The sequence below is a fragment of the Numida meleagris genome, chromosome 14 (genome assembly GCF_002078875.1).
Source record: "Numida meleagris isolate 19003 breed g44 Domestic line chromosome 14, NumMel1.0, whole genome shotgun sequence".
Classification (NCBI taxonomy): Eukaryota; Metazoa; Chordata; class Aves; order Galliformes; family Numididae; genus Numida; species Numida meleagris.
In genome coordinates, this window is record NC_034422.1 from 8,717,292 (window position 1) to 8,737,033 (window position 19,742).

A 19,742-nucleotide genomic window follows, 5' to 3' on the forward strand; every position below is an offset into this window, starting at 1 on the left:
TCTTGGATCACTCCATGTTTCTTGCTGTATCCATTCTCCTTCCCTAGCACATGTTGTTTTGGGGAGTGTCTTTGTTCCTGGAGGAGATTTTCTTGCCCTTGGAAGGAGAGCAGGAAAGGAATCACGAATGAATCTGGTTGGAGGTCTCTGCTGCAACTCCTGCTTGAAGCAGGGTAACATCAGAACTAGAGCAGGCTGCTCGGGGCCTTGTCCTGTCACATTTTTTATCTTCTTTGAGGATGGAAAGTTTCACAGCCTTACTTGACCCCAGTTTCAGTGTTTGACCATGCTCTGCATGAACGTGTTTTCCCTTCTGCCTGGCTGCAGTCTCCTTTGCTGCAACATGTCCGTCACCTTTTGTGCTTTCACCATGCACCTCTGCCCTTCCTATTCGGTACTGGAAGAAACAATTGTACAGTGAAAAGAAGTAAAAAGCAAGCCTGCTTTTAGAGGACCTAGTTCTGCCTCTACAAATCCATACTTGAGTGCTTTCAGAGAGTTGTAAGCCTCAGGCCAGTGACTTACCAAGTGTAACGCTGCTGTTCTGTTTTTCAGGTTCCCGATGGATTGCTGTACCAGGGGAAATTCGTGGGTATGAAGAAGCCCATAAGCGACATGGCCGCTTGCCATGGAAATCCCTGTTTGAACCAACCATCAAGCTCCTTTCAGACCCACTTGTTGTTTCCCCAGTTATGGACAAAATAATCAATCACCGAAACTTCTCCCAAGTGGGACGAAGCCTGTGGTAAGACCCACAAATTAAACTGAAGTGCAAGGAACACTGCTCCCTCAGCTCAGACCATTCTGCTAACATATAGCACAGGCTGCTGCAGCTGCTGCTCAGTAAGTGCTTGTTATGGAGGGGGAGAGAATAACAGAAATGTTTGTTTTGGAAATCTTTTACTGTCAGCAACTTTTTTTTTTTTTTAGTTCAGAGTGGCTTGGCACAGCAAAACTTTTTGCTAAGCAAATCTGCTCCTGAGGAGCTGGATGGGTGTAGCCTGCCTCCATCTGTGTGGAAACTGTCCTCTGATCGCAGGGCCCTACAGCAGGCACTTATTCAGGAAAGCCACGCTGGTCTGAGCCAGGGTCAAAGCATTAGGTCCCTTGGAGGAAACTCTGTCTATGGGAAAATGTGCTTGGTGCTGTGGATAGCAGTTGGCTGAGAACTTTTCTCTGTGTAGCCTGCAATATAGCACTGGCTTGGAAAGTATATGACACAGAAACCAAATCGGCTCATCAAGTAGGAAAGGGGATCTGGCACTGGGAACAGAATAAGCACATTCTGTAATATGATGGATGTTCTTCTTTAACAGCCCATTGATATGTGATGGTCAAAGGCTTTTGACACGTGGAGAGACCTTCAGGTGGCCAGCACTGCAGCAGACGCTGAAAACTTTGGCAGAAAATGGAGCTACAGCGTTTTATGAGGGACAGATAGGAAAGGCCCTGGTGGAAGACATTAGGAAAGCTGGTAGGTAACAGTAATATTTTAATGCCAGTAGGCAAGCTTCTTCCCAGCAACTGGCTGACAGTGTGGAGGTACCTGGGGATAGCCAACATATGCCATTCACTCATCACTTGGGGTGATACAGGGTGAACACCTTTCCCCCATTCTTGTAACCTAAGCTCAGAAGCAGAGATGAGAGCCAGCCACTGCTCTGGCATTTGTCCATAGCACTCATGTACTGGCTTTTCAGTTCCCTTAGGCTTTATAAAGTCCTAGGGTTTGGTGTTAGATGGGGGCACAGGAAGACTCTGTTGTGCTTGTTGGAAGAAATTCAGTGTACAGAAATGGCTCTTCAGAAACCTTACCAAGGCTCTGATGTGCCCAGCCAATAGCACCTACTAGAAGTGTATGTTAACGTGCTAATGACAGCTGTCCTGCTTTTTTTGTTGAAGGGTCTGTTATCACAATGGAGGACCTAAAGGCATACAAAGCACAAGTATCTTCAGCTCTGAACATTACCCTGAACAATGACACTACGGTGTTTTCTCCTCCTCCACCCATGGGAGGTGCTGTGCTCCTGTTCATCCTCAAGATATTGGAAGGTAAATTGCTAAGAGAAAATGTGCTGCAAGAGGCTTGCAAAGAGAATTGATCTAGAGCAATAGAAAATTAACTGGCAGAAAGGGTCTTGGTGAGCCAGAGTGGGCTCCAAAGCAGGAGTACGGCTGTGCTGTGCAGCAGGATGAGGAACTGGCTCATTCTTACAGTGTTTCAGCATCAGGAAAATGTTTTCTCTGAAAGAGTGGTCACAGTATTGGAACAGGCTGCTCATGGAACTAGTGGAGTCGCTGTCCCTGGAGGTGTTCAAGAAGCGTGTAGAAGTGGCACTGAGGGACATGGTTTAGTGGGCATGCTGCTGATGGTTGGACTTGCATGACCTTAGTGGTCTTTTCCAACCTTAATAATTCTATGATTCTCTTCTGTGGAGTGGGGAAAGGAGCTCCTTTAAAAATTTTATAAAATTCTTCAAGAAAAATTAATGGACAGTGGGTCCATTAACCGAATGAATCCATCCTCCTCTTTAGAGTATAAATTCCGTGAAGCATCACTGGCGACACCAAAGGAAAAGGGAGAAACCTACCATGTCATTGCAGAGGCCTTGAAGTTTGGCAATATGCTAAAACCCCAGATGGATGACCCAGCCTTCTCTGAAGTTAAGGTAAGCTCCTGTAGTACACAGGAGCACACACCAACAACACTGGCAGCTTCTTCCACACTACTTGATAAAGGAGAAACAAGGGAGTCCATGTGGTTTTTTTTTTCTTTTTTTTTTTAAACCTGCATTCTCCCAAACCCATTTTAGCCTATGTGCTAAGTCCTCACGAAGGCTACCTATTGTCCAGGCTATCCTGCGTGCCAGCACAGTGCTACAGCACTAAGTGATGCACTGATACCCTCCTGCCTTGCAGCAGCAGAAGGAAAGAAACCGATTAGAACTGCTAGTAAAGAACAATGTTGATCAGCTGGGCAAGTGCTGTGCTTTAACCCCAGCAGGCAGCTCAGCACCACTCAGCTGCTTGTCTGCTCTACCCAGGTGAGATGGGGAAGAGACAGAAAGGTAAAAGTACAAGAACGTATGGGTTGAGGGAAAGACAGTTTATGAGGTAAAGCAAAACCTGTGCATGCAAGCAAAGCAAAACAAGGAACTCATTTGCTCCTTCCTACTGCAGGCAGATGTTCAGCCACTCCCAGGAAAGCAGGGCTCACCACGTTGAATGGTTTATTTGGAAAACAAATGCCATCACTTTGAATGTCCCCCTCTTCTTCCTTAATTCCCCCTGCTTTTATTGCTGAAATCATATGGTATAGGTCCTTGCTGTGATTACAGGAACTTGTGGCAATCATGCTGTCTGACAAGACTGCTGAGCGTATCCGAAGCCAAATAGATGCCCGTGGTGACCACCCACTCAACCATTATAGCTTGTGGAAGACCATCAACAGCCACGACTATGAAAGTAAAGGCACAAGCCACATCTCTGTGCTCGCTGCAGATGGCAGTGCTGTGTCCGCCACCAGCACCATCAACTATCCGTGAGTAGCCAAGGGGTTGGTATTTCAGTAACATAGGCCTGGTATCAGCCTTAGAGGGTGTGTGCAAGGGCTGTTTACCATAAATGAAAAAAAATGACAAACACTTTAGTTTTCAGTGATTTAGGCACTCTCTTGCTTGTGAATGCTTTTTTCCATGTGATAGCAAAGGCCTTTGAGAATCAGCCCAAAGGAACACCACCATTCACGAACATGTAACGACTTCCTGAGCTCTACTGAGGTTCTGTGGTTTGAGCAAATCCCCACATGATCTTGTTACAGAGAGCCTATTTCTGGCTCCAGCACAGCAAAACAAATACCTTTTGGAAACCTTGGTTGGAGTGGCTGCAGGTTGGCAGAAGGCAGGGGTAACCCAGCAGGGTGCCATGTCAAGCTAATGTCATCCACTGCAGAAGAGCTCTGGTTACTGAAAGGCTGCTTTCCTCCTCCCTGCAGGTTTGGCTCCTTCGTTTATTCCAACCAGACTGGGATCATTTTGAACAACGAACTTGCTGATTTCTGCACAGCAAGTAGAAGTATTTTTCCAGGTGAGCATTCTCAACTTCAAAATAGAACACAAGGCCGGAAGATGGAGAATCAGGCTATGTACAAATGGGCAGGGACTGTCTACAAACTGTAGGTAATCTTTACTTTCTGAAGTCTAGATGAGAGTAAGTTTATTTCAGACTAAGAGAGGATAAAGTCCTGTAGGGTGTCTGTGTCTGCTCACATAGGCACTTACATGGAAACACAGAAGCTTTGGTTTCTGACAAGGGAAATCAGAGATGTAAAGAAAAAAATGCAGAAGCTAATGATGAATGGATAGGGAAGAAAGTAGTGAGGAAAATACTTCACACTGGTTTGTGAAATAAGCTGTCCCTGATGCAAGCTGCCTTGGGTTTGCCAAGAAAGAGGATATCAGCACCCCAATGGCAGGATAATGGCAGCTAACTGTTCCTTATCTGGGTTGAATAACCTGCAGCAAGTCTTGATAATTTGCATGGTGCTCTGTCCTGCACCAAGAAATGCTTCCTATTTAGCCTCTACTGTAAGGGGCCAGTTTCTTGTGAGATGAGGTCTCAGCACAAGACATCTAGTTTTCTGGAAAACTTGGGCTTCTTGAGGAATGAGCAGCAGGTTGGTTCTCCATGAGGAGTGCAAAACTGAGGTAAATAAATCTGTGTGTCCTCATGCCCTTAGCAGACACATGGGAGGTATAATACTTTCTGCCTTTGCCCTAGGAGAGAGGCCACCCTCAGCAATGGTGCCTTCTATCCTCATCTCCAAGTCGGGGGACACACTGGTGATTGGAGGAGCAGGTGGGGCCTGGATTATCAGTGCTACTGCGATGGTGAGTGAACAGATACTGCACAGAAACACTTTGCACCAAGCAGGCTGAGCACACGCAAAGCTGAACAAAAGAAACGTTAGCTGCTGTTAGTACTGCTAAGAGGAATGCAGTGAAGAGGGCCTGCTACAAACTCGGTCCATCCTCACCTTCTTGCTTTTAGCTTTTCTGTGGTAAGGCTTGCTTCAGCTCTTTTGAATTGTAATTCTGCCAAGAGGGAATAGGAATGGAGGAGGTAGAAGAACCCACAGCAGTTGCCAGCTCTTTCAGCCCACCCAGACTTCCAGCATAGTCAGTCCCCACCTGCTCTTTCTACTCAGCTCTTCTTGGGCTTTGACTCCTTGGTTCTTTCAGTTTAGAAGTCTTTAAAGGCTGCAGGTTAGAGGTTAGAGCAAGTGCTAGCTGACTCCCTCAATTCTTTTTTGAAAGGGAAGAAGCTGGAAGAATTAAATAGCAAGTTAAGGGAGTTCCTAGGAAGAAAAGCATTGCCCAAAACCTCGTGGCCCCTAAGCCAAACCATTAAGTTACCTGATGGAAACAAACATTAACAACAGTAAGCCACCTCCACGCATATACGGAGAGTAACAAATCTTAAAGAAAAAAGGTGTGCTGAAGCATGAAGTCTAACAAACGTCAGGAAATAAAAGTTTTCTTTGCTTGTTTCCAGATGAAGCAAAATAGGAAGGATTCCAACCTAAGACTTTATTTCTGGACAACCAGAGTCAGTACAAGTGACAGGACAAATAAATAAGCACAGCAGCAGAATCAGAAACAAATTATACAAGTATCTGAAATGTAATCTCCCATCAGTCTGCTTCAGTACCAGAGGATAAAAGATGGGAACTGTGAGCCAAGCCTTAGAAAGAATTCTAGAGAAAAAAACTAATAAGTAATGGAAAAAATGGTACAAACTACATCAAAGAATAGAACTGATAGACAAACAGCTGTAATGCATTGAGAAAGTCAATGTAGCTTCTGTAAAACAAGGTAATACATTACAAATTACTATAACTTTCTCCACTTGAACTGGCACTACTAAGAGTGAAGGCTTTCATACGCCAGTGAATGTTTAAATGACTGTAAAAGCAGAGAAGGAAAGAAAATGATCTGTTTTCTCAGGGAGGAAGCTCACTAGTGATGTCCAGTAAAGATCTGAGATGGGTATTATACAGTACAACGTATTCACAGGCAATCTAGAAAAGCAGCTTTTGTGAGGTGCCAGTGGACACTGGTGGAACTGCACTACATCTAAATGAACCACAGCTATGAGGAAGGGATATGAGACAGCCTTAGAGCAGTAGTGATTAAAACAGAGTAGGATTCTTCAGGGTGGAGATAATGATAGTGAAAGATGCGTTAGAAATCTGTAAAGCCAGTGACTTGGAGAAGTGAAGAAAGGATTGTTCACTGTCATTGATACCAGAGATAGAACAAAAAAAGATTAACAGGTTCAAAAAGCCTGTAAACGTAACATACAATTTTGCTGCAGAACTTCTCCATACAGGACATTTTCTATAAAATATGAAAATAGAAAGAACCACCATCAGTAGAAAAGTATTCAGAATCCATCATTGTGGTTGAATTGAAGGGCACCTCTTTGGCCTGGGGAAAAGCATTGTGGGAAGTATCATTATGTGCTCACTCTGTTTTGCCCTGGACATGTCCTGTTGGTTGCCACAAAAGGATGTTTAGGCTTGCATGACTTCTTATAGACCAGTTTGCACAATCCCATGGGCAGGATTTGGTCAGGGTTTACCCCAGTGTTGAGGAAGACAATGTGTGGTTCGGGTTCTTATTCAGTATCTTCAGTTAGCGTGGGATTTGTTTCATTGCAGGCCATTATAAACAAGCTGTGGTTTGGTTATGACTTGGAACGTGCCATTTCATCTCCCATCATGCATACCGACAAAGACAGTATCCTGTTTGAGAAACACTTCAGTGAGGTGAGCAGCCTTGGTTGGATCTTCCCATCATCTCCTTTTGTTGGGAAGGAGATTGCTTCTGTAACTCCTGAATAATCTGTATTTTGCTTCTAGCTAACCTCCTCCTCGCTTGAATCACGCTCTCTTGACCTGACGCTGCATATACATACTTCATTTCCACACGTGGCAACACCAGGACCTCAGGTCCCTGCCCCATTTACTCTTTTTTTTTTTTTTTTATGCTCTCCCTCCTGCAGGATGTTAGGAAGAGCCTGCTGAAAAGAGGACACAAAGAACAGAAAGTTGAAATCTCAATGAATGTGGTGCAGGGAGTTTCCAAGGAAGGAAAATGCATCTCTGCTTACTCTGATAAAAGGAAGCTGGGGAAATCAGCTGGATATTAGCATGAAATGCCATCACAATGTCTCTATTCTAGTCAAAACCACAGGAGATGTCTAGATTCATATTCATGCATCTTCCACTGCTGCTGGAGAGTCTCGGTTAAGAACAGAGTTGGTTTCTTTCAAGCTGTTACCATGATAAGCTTCTAATTACTGGGGCTCAGCAATGTGAAGTAACTGAGTAACTATTTTGTTCCTAAGGATTGCAAGAAACGTCTGTAGGGTCAGGATTATAAAACTGTATGCATTTGGGCTTCAGTGGTGGGTTAGGAAAGAGAAGAAAGCACAACTTCATGCTCTACCTCTTGGTTCTCCCATCCAGAGGAGCCCTACTTTTCCCAAAGAATGGCAGATGAACTCAGTGCACTATAGCACTAGCTTTGAAGATAGAATGGAACCCATGAGCTGAAGCCTTATTCAACCCTGCCTACTGCTCACCTAAAGAATAAACCTCCTCTGGGGCGATGTGAAGTTGCTGCTCCTGAGAGGGAGAGGCCTCAGCTTCGGTCCTCGGTGATGCCTCTCCCTGTAATAAGAGAATCCCCATCTATGCCAGTTCTTCCTCTCAGTGCCTGCAGCAGATAAGTAGTTTGGGAAGGCAGGTGAAGATAGTAGCTGAAGAAACACTATACTGCTTTTGAAGCTTTATAACTTTCTTCAAAATGCAAAGGATATATGATCAGAAGAGTTATTTTGTAGGCGTCAGCGTATCCTGGCCAGGCAAACACCAAGACTGTTGAAAAGTGATGCAGATGCAAAACTCTTCTCCCATAGCCTGAGTAGATGCTCCAACTCCCTGTTCACCACAAGTAATCTCAAGTGTTACCTAAAGATTACAAGAATGAAATTGCACGACCATTTGGGAGCTACTGGAGGAGAGACCTGAACCCATTCATCTGGATATGAGAGGGCCTCTGCAATGACTCTGTAACCTTACCCTGCTTAAGATGGCCAAAGGAATCTAATGTTAAAACAAGTAGAAATATCTAACAAGGCACTTCTCAAATAACCAGCAACTTCCATTTTCTGAAAGCTCGTGAATTTTACTTTCCTATGGACACAGACAGTATTGTATGAGTGTTTCTGACAGTGAAGTCAAGCCAGGTAGGCACTAGCAGAGCCCCCCCCCAACTCCCATGTTAATTCTCACCTCCCACGCAACCCTTGATATTTCTACTACACAAACAAATACCCTTCCTCTGTAGCCACTGCAACAAGTATTTGAGCACAGGCAATTAAAGCAAACTCAAACCAGACCATCCACATGCACTGTTGTAATCAAAGCGAGGTGAGTAATAAGAAGTCTACATTCTTAACCACAAATTTTGTCAGTAAGTCAGTGACTTGCTGAAATCTCAGACGTCAGATGAATTTTAATGATGTTCTGAGTGAAGCTGCCTCGAGCCAGACAGATGAGCCAGACTGGATCCTGGCTTTAGCAAGATCTGCAGCTTGACCAACTGCTTAGAGCTTACAGAAAAGCAACCAAAATGGCACTGGCTAAAGCCAGGGTGAGCAGTTCTTGCTTTGCTATTATGCTTCAGGGCAGTGCCTGGGCCATGCTCCATCATGTCTCACTTCCAGAAAAACCAAGCCATAAAGTAACTGATCCTCCTGATTCCCTTCACTTCTGATGTACCAAAGGGTAAAGCACACCTCAGTTATCCAGCCAATGCAGCGTATCACCTTTCCAGTACACTATCACAGCTGCTGCTCACAATGAAGCCATGGGAATATTATCTGCAGACCAGCACTCACTGCAACTTAACTGCTTTGCTCTTAATATTGAAACTGAGCCAACTAATTAAGCATTTTCAGAACGTGTCACAGATTTCATTTGCAAGGCAGAAAGGAATGTGTGCAGATCCAGTCCTGGATTCCTCACCAACAAACAAAACACCTCGTGAAGCTGAGGTCTGTACCTCCCTCTTTCCCTGCCACCTCCTCAGTGCTGCTGGAATCAACAGTCTCCCAGGTTGGGCTCTTCCCATTCATGCTGATGCCAACAGAAGAGCGTTATTTTTATAATTAGTCGACTTACATGGACTTTTAAAGCACTGCTGTACATAGGCTGCTCTGTTTTCTATCAAAGTCTTCTTTAAATTAATTATATTTTTAATAAAGTGTTTTTAAACCTTCAGCTGCCGCCTAGCCTAAGGCGCAAGCAGTTGTTTGAGCAAGGACTTACCTACCCACTTACTTTCACTGACATTCACCTACTGATACAGAGATATCTCAGTGCAGCGTGAGGAGTGGAACATGGAACCAAAGCAGCTGGGAGATGTGCATGCCCTATGGACAGCTGCGTCCAAATGAGATGCACATGGGTATTGCAGCATGGGTGAGTGTCTGTAGTCTGCTTTAAAAAGTGTAGGATGTAGAGTCAAAGGCCTTGGTCATGTTTAGTTTTATGCGTCCTTTGTAGTGATACTGTTAAGTAGATGAAAAAAAACCCAGCAGTTCTGCAAAGTAAAGAATGCAAATGCATTTATAAGAATAATTTAAAACAGAAGTGTTTTTAGCCATGGTTAAAAACTAAACCCTCCAGAAGGGAAATTTTGTAAAATAGGTTATAAATAGGGAAGTTTTCTGACCAGATGTAGTAAATTCAGGAAGGAAAGAATGGCTTACGTGCCCCAAACTGCTAAAAGCAATTCAGCAGGAGTTACTCATGCTTGTCATTTCCCAGAAACCAGTTTGTTAGCCCAGTTTCAGAGCACATGCTACTAACTGCAGTGACTGTGAGGTTTCAGTATGTTTATTTAGTGCATAGCAAATTTCATTTACAAGGGATGCTCCGAAATTAATTCCTCCTATTTTCATTATATCAGATGCCAGAGGTGGATGTTGGTATGGCAGTAGAGGCTGAACCTTCCCACCACTAATCCCTTACACGTTGTTGCTGTGCAACAGATGGTAGCAGAGAGGCAGTCTGACAAAGTGGCTCTGACGTGAGTGTGTGTATGAAGTGAAGGTGTGAAACTGAATTCAGATCTCACTTGGCCAAGAAAGAGCTCAGCTAGTTCTGTGTCCAATGAGCCAAGTATTTCCAACAATTATCAGCTGACACTGCATCACACACAGCCTTGTACTTAAACTTCCTAAAATACACCCACACACTGGATTTAAACTGCAGCCTGGCACTGACTGACAGCTATCCTAGAATTACAGGAGGGGGAAAAGTTGAAGTCACAGTTCCGCAAAAAAAACCCCAAAACAACCACCAACATACAGGTTTGGCCTCAAACCAAGCTCAATTCTTCCAGGAACACAATGACTGCACTGTTTACAATTAATTACTGCCTTAGCTGCACTGAATACCTCCTCATCAGTGACAGCTCAGGAAAAAGACACACAGAGCACATCCCAGGCTCCTTTCAGTACAAGTCACTTATTTAGTGAGTTATATAAGCACATACATACCTCAGAGTCATAACCCTTTGAAAAGCATAGACTATCTCACTATCATTTTATGCCTTGAAGCTAGACTCACATCAATTCCAGCAACTACTGGGAAAGAGGTAGTGTGTAATGCCTAACATCTCAGACTTTCATTTTCTCTTCTGTTCATTCTGTATTTTGAGGCTCTTACCAACTGAGAGGAAGTTTCACCCAGCCCAACAGATGTGATTAGTTACCACTGTTACCAAGATTTCATAAACACCCCTGAAGCCTGACAGCATCGGGAAGCGCTGTCAGATAAACTTTGCTTAGGCAAAGTTTATCTGATGTGGTATCTCAGTCCGTGCCAGTAAGAGAACACCAACACCTATTCATGTATAGGCATTGACCCCGTCAGCCATTCCAAGTCAGGCACAGATTACTGAGAGCTCACTGACTGATTAATTGCAGCTTACCTTCAAACGACCAGCTGCAGCATGCTTTTTAGAGGTTTCATTTCCTCAGACTCCGGGCCTGCAGTGTGATGGAAGCAAACTGGAGAAAAAATAAAAGTTTGTTTTGGCTATATAACTATATTTTCACTCATAGCTTCAACAAAGGAGTGAACAAGAAAGCAAAATCCCAGGAGAACTTTGTTCAGGCAGACTCTCACCATCCCTTTTGGCAATATCGGCTGTGCGGGCAAGAAAACTGTGACACCGTTTTTATTGGTTTTAGTTGTGCTCAGAGGTTTACAGGCAGCATCTTCCCTTTAGACCTTCTCAACAAAAACATAAGAAAGTTTGAAGCCACTTCCCCAGTTACCCGCTCATCTCCAACCATCAGCTGAAGTGAAGAGCAGAAAACATCTTTTTTAATAAAGAAAGAGTGGTGAGTTTGTAAAGGGTTATCCCAGTTTGGAGCTGAGCTCCCTGCTATGGCACAGGTCTATCAGTTTGTCCTCGGGGTCCTGTAACTCCTGTCTACTCAAACAAGAAAGAAATCTCTTCTCTAGCTGTGACAGGGACATTCCTCCTAGCAGAAACGCTTCCTGCAGCTTGGGTGAGCCTGATCTTCTTCAAAAACTGGATACCCAATCTGACTTCATGAGATGGAGAGGAGGCAGGGATCAAACTCTTCAAGGCAGAACAGACTCTCCAAGTAGGTCACATCCTGATAGAGATGTTTGTTTTAGCACACTGCTGTGGCACGAGGCACTTCGGGTGTGATCGTTGAGAACCTAAGTAAGTCCCAGCGCTGTCAACAGAACCACTGGCAAATGTGTTCCCTTTCTTCTTAAAAAGTCCCTGAATTGCAGACTTAAAGGATCTTTCCCCCAGACGCACCTCAGTGTCACTAACCCACTGATGAAGAAGAGCTGAACTGGGTCAGTAGCCTGCAGGGAAACCACCTTTCCGGGAATCAGAGGCTGCAGCCCATCCACCATCTGTTCTGAGAACGGCTTGCACAACCGAAATGCCGTTGCTCGCCCGCGTGGTGTCGTGTTTTCTCAGCTGTAGTTGTTCTTCTACACCCTGAAATGCAGAAGTGCATGAGGACAACAGGAGAGAGAAACTGCACATGTGCTGCACTCTGTGACTTCCACATATAGCCCAGCATGCAGTGCCTGCATTACGTAGGTCTCCTAGAACTACATGCTGTCTCTCTTTCATGAAACTGAGACTCAAAGTATACTCAAACAGCCCAGTACTGACCTGTGTCAGCTTTAATACTGCTCCCCTAGGAACATTTGGCAACGCATAATAATTTTCCACATGCACATGTCTTCCCAACACTGTAAGGCCAGCCCCAGACAAAAAGCTCGTAACACCACAGCCTCAAGTCAGACAAACCTTCTCTACTTGCTCCTCAAGCTCCGTGATGTTGGGAAACAGCTGATCATGAATTCTGGGCTCTTCCACTGCTTTCTTCAAATCATAACCAAACCAGATGGAATTGATGATTGCCTGTGAGATGCAGAGAAGCCTCAGTGTTAGTTCCTTGCCTTCAAGGAGACCTGACTCTTGTAGCAAGAAAGGCAGAGATTTCTGAAGGATGTTCACTAGAGCACATAGAAAATGTAAATTGTAGTTCCCTCTGCTTCCAGCACTCCCTCTCACAGGTACACTGCAGCAAGCCAGGTTGTATATGCTTAGGATGATTCCCACACAAACAGACCACAGTTGGCCAAAATCAACACAGGAAAAGGATGAGATCCTCAGGCTACTGTAGCTGGATTTATCCTGCTGTGAGTAAGGCACTGCTGGCTTGTTTGGCATACAGCAGCTCAGTGCAAACGTACACTTACAGCTTCTTGCTGCTGTGCAACTGGTTTCCTTAAACCCATCCCCACTTGCTAAGATTGCAGCTCGAAGCCGCTGGCAAGTGAAAATAGCCTCAGCATCAAGAGCTTCAGAAGCTGCTTGTAACAGCATTTCTTGCAGAGACTTCTCCTCTACCCTAGCTAGAAAGCAGGATCCAGCGTGGTGCTCTGAATGGCTGTGCACTTGCACAAGACGACAGCTTTCCCTTGTCGTCACTTTGGGTCTAACTGGGCCTTTCAATGGTTGTCACAGCAGCTCACAGGGACCCTGTCAGGTGGTCTGATATTGGCAAAAGTTCTTATTTAGCTCTTCTGCACGACTTTCACCCAAAATATAGGAGCTTGGGTGAGAACGGCTCTAAACTAGGCAATGAGACTAGTTCATGGAGATCCAGAAGTCAAAGCTAAACTAAAGTCACAAATCTCTTGCAAGAGGTAAGAACAACTTGCCAAAGGAAAAGACCTGGAGTCACAGAAGGGAGTAACTTAGTGAGAGGCCCTTAGTCTCTCTGGCAGGAGTTGGGATTGGAGGTCTGGCCCTTGGAAGGCCAGGCAGGACCCTCTACTTCAGCTCCCAGGCCTGCAGCAGGAAGCCATGGCTATGGTCACATCGCAGGCAGAGACTTGAATCATTTCCCCAAACACAGCCTCTCCCCCACATTGCTTTGCCCACATCATCACATACCAGTGCTGTTGCTGTGGTTATTTTTGCTCCTCCAGAAGCACCAACCACCATCCTGATCTTTTTTGTTTTATCCACCAAGATGGAGGGGCACATGGAGGACAACGGCTGTTTACCTGTTGGGGACACAGATGCAACGGAGGCTCAGTTTTCCACCTGTAACTCACCGACTGCCAGCGCCTGCTCCCCATCTAAACCCAGAGTTTCCACATCCACCTTCCTAACTCACCTCACCTTTTGTTCGTCCCCTGGGGGTCCCAGTGTCCCCTGTACAAATCTCCTCCTTGCTACCACAACATAAAGCTTAACCCTGGTCTTCTATGTCGGGGCTGAAGGTTGCTTGTAGGGGCTGATGGTGCTGTCCCAGTTGGGGTTGTCTGTTATGCAGCTGCCTTCCCAACACCGTGGGATTTCCCTTTCTGTCCTGTCACTTCCCTGTCTCTCTCCAAAGTGTGAGGTACAGGAAGGGGATAGAACCCCAGCCCACATTAGCTGCAATGAGATGGCTCTGCAGGAAGCAGCAATGGAGCAGGGAGGGTGTTTAAGTTAGGGGCATGAGATGGGGCTACCTGGAGCTACCCTACCGATCCCAGCAGAGCACAGAGAGACAGCTGGACAGTGCATACTAATGCAAGATACAGCTTCAAGAATAAGATAGGAAGGAAGTTTGTAGCTACCTGGTGCTATGAAATTTGCTGGAGAAGGAGGGATCCCAAATCCATTGACAATGTGAGGTGAGCTGAAGTCATCCATCTCATCATTATATATGATTCCAGTCACATTGGATAGTACATCAGAGCCAAAGCTAGACAAAACAAGTCAGCACAGACATGTCAAAACCAGGAAGAACTTCAGGTGAATTACTGCAGTGTGAAATGTGGGATTTGATAGGAGTAACTCTCCACTCCCTTCTGTTGCAAAGGACATTCCGTCACCCTTTGCGGGGAAGGAAGCAGTTCATACCAGGAACACACAACTACACAAAGAGGAAAGGCAGTCCCAGAGTGCTGCTGTATAGCTCCCCTGCACGGAACCTAAAGGGAGAAACAGCACAGCAGAGAAATTCAACTAATTCCCTTTCCAGCCGGGCAGTCCTGCACTCCTTTCAGAGGCAGCATAGCTCAAAGGCAGTCACAATTGGGAACTGTTGGCATTTTGCTTAGATGTGTCAAGTGAGAGGCTTTTTGTATGGACAGAACAAACCCTCCTCCCCTCACTCCCCTCTTTCCCCCCAGCTTCAGGCCGTATATACAGAACACAACTCTTCCTGGCAGCACCCGAAGCCACACACTGCACTATCAGGCCAGCTGCATCAACTCAAATTCCTTCCAGATGCCTGGGAAATCAGAGCCTGCAGCAATAACAGTGCTTGTGGGAAAATCCAGATGCAGTGGATGTTTCCTTGGTGGGTGAACCCAACATGACAGAGGAGAGGACCCCACTTCACGCATCTTGTGCTCTGACCCAACTATACACGTCTCAGCAATAAGAACTGACCTGCAAGCTCAGCAGTAGAAGTGCCTATTAACAGTGCTACCCATCACTGCCCTACTACAGAGACGACAGCTCAGTGATGTTTTATACCAACCACAGAACCAGCACTAGGAAGATGGCAGAGGCCTACACAGAAGCAAGGTCTGAGCTCATACTATTGGTTGATGGTGCTGGTGGCGGACACAGCACTGCCATCATCAGCCACAATGGAGAGGTGGGATGTGCCGGCACTATCTGCAGTGTAATATTCTGGCTCGTAGTATTCAATTGGATGGGAGGTGTTGTCTGTGATTTTCCTTCGGAGACTATCCGCAAAGAACTCAGACGTCATGTTTCTGATTGCCTGTCAGAGAAATCCAATGCAGTTACTCAGCAGATTAAGAGCCATGTAGTTATGAGGCTGATATCCAACACTTCAGACCACAGAAGAGAGGCAAATCCCAGCAGTGAGGCTATAGTTTTCCAGCAGGGGTTTTCCTTCTTCTTGAAAGATGGACATTGTACCAAAGAGCATTTTAAGCAGTCACGGAAGAAGCTGCACAATGCACCCCTTCGTGTGGGAATTTAATCAGTATCCATTACTGTAGATCTATGGAAAGCTGTCCTCAACACTGCTGTAAGGTGTAGGCAAGCACTGCTACACTTGCTTCAGAGATGAGAGAAGAGGGATCAGGTTGAGAGGACTAGACCAAGGCTCTGGTCATTGCTTGGTAAGCTGCAAATTTGTGTCCATCAAGATGGGCCGTGCTCAGATCCTGCTGCTTTTGGAGACTCACGAAGTAAAAGCACAAAGTATGAAGCTGGGAAAAGCAGGGATCCTGCCTCACCCCTTCCCATCCGTAGGTCCACTTACTATAGGCAGGACTGTGGTTAGAGAGCTACGGGGGTGCTGGGAGTATCATCTACTGCATAAGGCTCCAAAGACTACAAAAACAGGGAGGGTTAGCCCTGACCAAACTCAAATGCTCCTGGTCAATTGAGGATTTTGTTTTTCCTAACAGCAGAAAGGTTTCCTCCATTTATATCCCTCACAGCTTAGCCACTTGATTCAGAGATATTTCAGTGCCTGTTTAGTCACCCAAAATCAAAGTGTCACGTTCCAGCCAGCCTGGGTGTTGCAGAAAGAAAAGGCTTTTGCCAGGTACCTCTGTAATGTTGACAAACTTTGGATCTCCCAGCAAAGTCCTCTTGGCGTAGGCAAAGCGAAAGGCCTCCACGATGCGATGGTAAGTCAGGCCTTTCTCCTCCACAGTTCTGATGCTGTCAGCGGAGAAATTATATCCTGGCAACAGAAGACAAACCACTGTGAACACAAAGGAAAACACATACTCAATGGTTTGCTAATAAAACTGTGTCAGATGGGGCCATCTTGAAACTCAGTCTCTACTCCTGCTGCCCGTACGGCCCTGCTCAGTGGCACTCTCACCTTTCAGTATGTTGAAAATGAGGGCTAGCACCGGGCCGCTCAGGGGGGCAGTAGGTGTGTAGAGGGTAAACTCCCCAAGCGTGACCTCTATGGGGTCTTCCATCACCGTTGCTCTGTAGTTCTGCATGTCTTCCATCGAGATAATGCCCCCTAGAACAGAAAAGGAAACTGTAGGTTGGTTTGTGTGGTCCCTGGTGGGAAGAGAAGGGAATGCTCTACTGCCAGGCATCACAGCGAGAACAGGAGGGATCACAGACAAATCCAGAAAGTTGCACAGGAGAATTTATTCCTTGATAGATCCAGCTGAGGCTCAGATAGCCTAATATTGAAGCTGGACTAATTTACGGCAGCCAAAAATCTGGCAATCCATCTATATCTATAAAGGACACCAGCAATGTCAGGGAACAAAATGTCCTTTAAGAACCCTGTTTACAGCAGAAAGATGCAGCTGTTGAATGCAGATGCTTTGTGCTACCCCACAAGCAGAATAACACATATTTTCCAATGCTTTTCTTATCAGAAAGGGGAAGGCAGTAATTAACTATCACAAATAAAGCCAGGAAATGACCTTTGCACGTGAAATTCACTGAAGCTAGAGGATGCTAGCTAGGAAGAATAGGATGCTACCACCATCTAGTGGTGCTGAAAGATTAAATACGTTGAGAGTTTACAGGACCACGTTATGTATCATTTGAGGTAGAAGCTCGTTAGGTTCAGGCTCCGTAAGCAGCATGTATCTACTACACTACGTCCAGAAATGCATAGGCTTGCTAGACTATATGGTACAGAAATAAAGAGAATATACTGCCCATTTCTGACTGAGTTTCAAATGCACCCATTACAGTGCTAATGGCTTCTTTGGTGCCTCCTGTTGCCACAGATTTCAGAGGTGGGATTTCAGGCAGCAGGCGTGAGCTGCTTCCAAGGCTTCTGCAGCTCACAGCTCCTCCCTGCACATGGAGCTGCAGCACTCAGGTCACTCACGCTGTTGTGGACAGATGTTCTGTTTCTTACCTGCACTCTGGATGTCAGCAATGATCTGTTTTGCCAGGCTTCCTGTGTAAAAGGCATCTGCTCCTTCATCGGCTATAGTCTGGTACGTGTTGGCTAATTTAGGCATCTTGATGATATCGCCTTCGCGCAGGATTTTCCCGTCTCTGCAGAACACTTCACTGACAGAGAAAGGAGATTAAGAAGACCAGATCTGAGAGACAACTTCAAAACCATGCGTACCTGTATCAGCTAACACAGATTTAGTCAAATCTGTCTTCAGGTTGTCGTCCTGAAGAGGAACTGCCTGAGCTCTGCCCCATGGGTCTTGATACCTCGCATAGGGACATGAAAGTGAATAGTGGATTCTGACTTGAGATTCCACATTGCTCAGAATTTGCTCAGTGAAGCCTGCAGGAGGGATTGTCAGTCTTTGTCACAAGGCAGACCACTCCCCTGCCTGTTCCTTGGGTTAACAGCTGCCTCATGACACCCACGAGGGACTGCTGTTCTGGAAGCCAAGCGGTTCAGCTCAGAGCACAGGCTATGATGGTACAAGGCTCAAAGCTTCCAGGAGTTTCCATGTGGCTCAAAGTCCAGAAGAATGCATTGTGATTCCTAATGGTCAGAGCACTTTCAAGTAGACAGGTCCCTGTCTATTTCCTTCATCAGGGATCATGGATGTGATGCTGTGGGCCTGCCAGATGGAAGTACAGGAGCACAGGCTGGTACATCCCATTTGCATCACAAACCAACCTGCAGCTGGCAGGAAAAGAAAAGACGAAGCATGATCTCAAGTAGAGCTGGATACAGACACCGTGGGACTGCAAGTGGAAGTGCATTTAAAACCCTTCATGCTCACAGTCACTGCCAGAAGTGGATGATCAGAGGCATTGCTCTGGGAAGGCTGACTGCAGAGGAAGAGATGACCCAGAAACCCACTCCCCGACAGCAGATGTGATATTCAGGAAGAGGAACACGCTCTGCAATTTCCCAAAACGCAGGTAAGATTAGCTTAGTGTGCTCAGAGCAAGAGGACAGGCTGGGGATTCAGACAAACACTGCCATCTGACAGATTCATCGCAGTACGTACCTCATCTCTGCTCAGACAAACACACTTTAAGAACAGAATTAATCTCCCTTTCAAAGTCAGGACTGAACATTCCCAAAATTGGCCACATGATTTAGCACCTTCAGGTGGCTGGAACACTGGCAAGCACAGTGAGTACAATCACTGGAGAGGAGGCAAACCCTCACAGACACTACATTACACAGACACTCTTCAGCTAGGATGCAGTAATCCCAGCTTTCTCTAAGCAGATCTGCAACTGCTCTACCTACCATAGTGAAGGATTGCTTTCAATCGACTGTTCTTTTGATTTCATGGCTGCTGCAAGGCCTTTCCCAATAGGGAATCCTTCTCTTGCCAACTTGACACTGGGCAGAAACAAGTCTCTCCATGGCAGTTTGCCATGACGTTTGTGTGCCAGTTCATAGCCACGGATTTCTCCTGGAACAGCAATGGAGAGTCCTCCTGCAGCAGAGAAGAAATGTGTAAGTCTTCAGTAGCAAGGAGAAAAAAAAAAAAAAGAAAAGAAAAAGAAAACAAAAAAGGAAAAGATATTATTGCAGTAGTAAGTAGAGGAGGGCTTATCTGTTGGCCTAGGATTTAGGTAGGGATAATGCAAACTATTACCAGCTCAGCCCATGCATACATGGTTCAACACGCTTATCAGCCCTACCCCAAGGCTCCTTTCTGCTCCAGTTCCAGGAGTCACCATAAAGAGAACTGGTTAGCATTTCTTTCTACTTTTGATTAGAAAAACACATCCCTGAAATGGAATCACTGCTTCTTCTCTGGAGCTTCTGAACCATCAGTGGAAGCCACCATCACAGGTACTTAGAGGCACGTGAACTGACAAGAGCTAAGTTTTAAGCAGAGATGGAAAGAAAAGATGACAGATACGGAACAGGTCATCCTCAGTTCTTTGAAATCACCTGCATTTTTATGAAGAGCAGTAAGTGCTGAGGTGACTAACTAGTCTGAAGAACATTATTTTTTTATTTCCTTGTGAAGAGAGGGTGCAGACTGTGGACATTTCTTGAAAGATGTAGGTGAGAAATCTTCAGCAAAACAAAAACGTAATCATAGAAACATGTTATTAATCCAGACAGGTCAGTGGCATCTCATACTGGAGTTAGGTGGTCTCCCAAAGCAGTGAAAGAGCCTTTGCCTT

The 19,742-nt window shown here is 45.5% G+C and overlaps 2 protein-coding genes across 13 annotated transcripts in view; one reads left to right on the forward strand and one right to left on the reverse strand.

The window, feature by feature from the left end:
- GGT5 (gamma-glutamyltransferase 5) overlaps positions 1-9,349 on the forward strand; it is a 35,919-nt gene extending 26,570 nt beyond the window's left edge. For all 3 annotated transcript variants that reach the window (XM_021412518.1, XM_021412520.1, XM_021412517.1), the window contains 9 exons: positions 556-745; positions 1,317-1,474; positions 1,903-2,052; positions 2,536-2,669; positions 3,339-3,541; positions 3,995-4,086; positions 4,780-4,889; positions 6,722-6,829; positions 7,066-9,349. In XM_021412518.1, coding sequence (XP_021268193.1) covers positions 556-745; positions 1,317-1,474; positions 1,903-2,052; positions 2,536-2,669; positions 3,339-3,541; positions 3,995-4,086; positions 4,780-4,889; positions 6,722-6,829; positions 7,066-7,212 — 1,292 coding nt within the window. In that variant the 3' untranslated portion in view covers positions 7,213-9,349. The remainder of the gene's footprint in view (positions 1-555; positions 746-1,316; positions 1,475-1,902; positions 2,053-2,535; positions 2,670-3,338; positions 3,542-3,994; positions 4,087-4,779; positions 4,890-6,721; positions 6,830-7,065) is intronic.
- The window catches only part of GGT1 (gamma-glutamyltransferase 1), a 44,784-nt gene continuing 36,205 nt past the window's right edge, over positions 11,164-19,742 (reverse strand). For 9 of the 10 annotated variants that reach the window (XM_021412512.1, XM_021412510.1, XM_021412513.1 and 6 more), the window contains 9 exons: positions 18,847-19,039; positions 17,530-17,687; positions 16,516-16,665; positions 16,235-16,371; positions 15,245-15,432; positions 14,273-14,400; positions 13,599-13,711; positions 12,444-12,557; positions 11,164-12,125 (listed from right to left, as the gene is read on the reverse strand). In XM_021412512.1, coding sequence (XP_021268187.1) covers positions 11,979-12,125; positions 12,444-12,557; positions 13,599-13,711; positions 14,273-14,400; positions 15,245-15,432; positions 16,235-16,371; positions 16,516-16,665; positions 17,530-17,687; positions 18,847-19,039 — 1,328 coding nt within the window. In that variant the 3' untranslated portion in view covers positions 11,164-11,978. Of the gene's footprint in view, positions 12,126-12,443; positions 12,558-13,598; positions 13,712-14,272; positions 14,401-15,244; positions 15,433-16,234; positions 16,372-16,515; positions 16,666-17,529; positions 17,688-18,846; positions 19,040-19,503; positions 19,740-19,742 lie in introns of those variants that run through there. The other variant, XM_021412516.1, reaches the window with a different exon arrangement.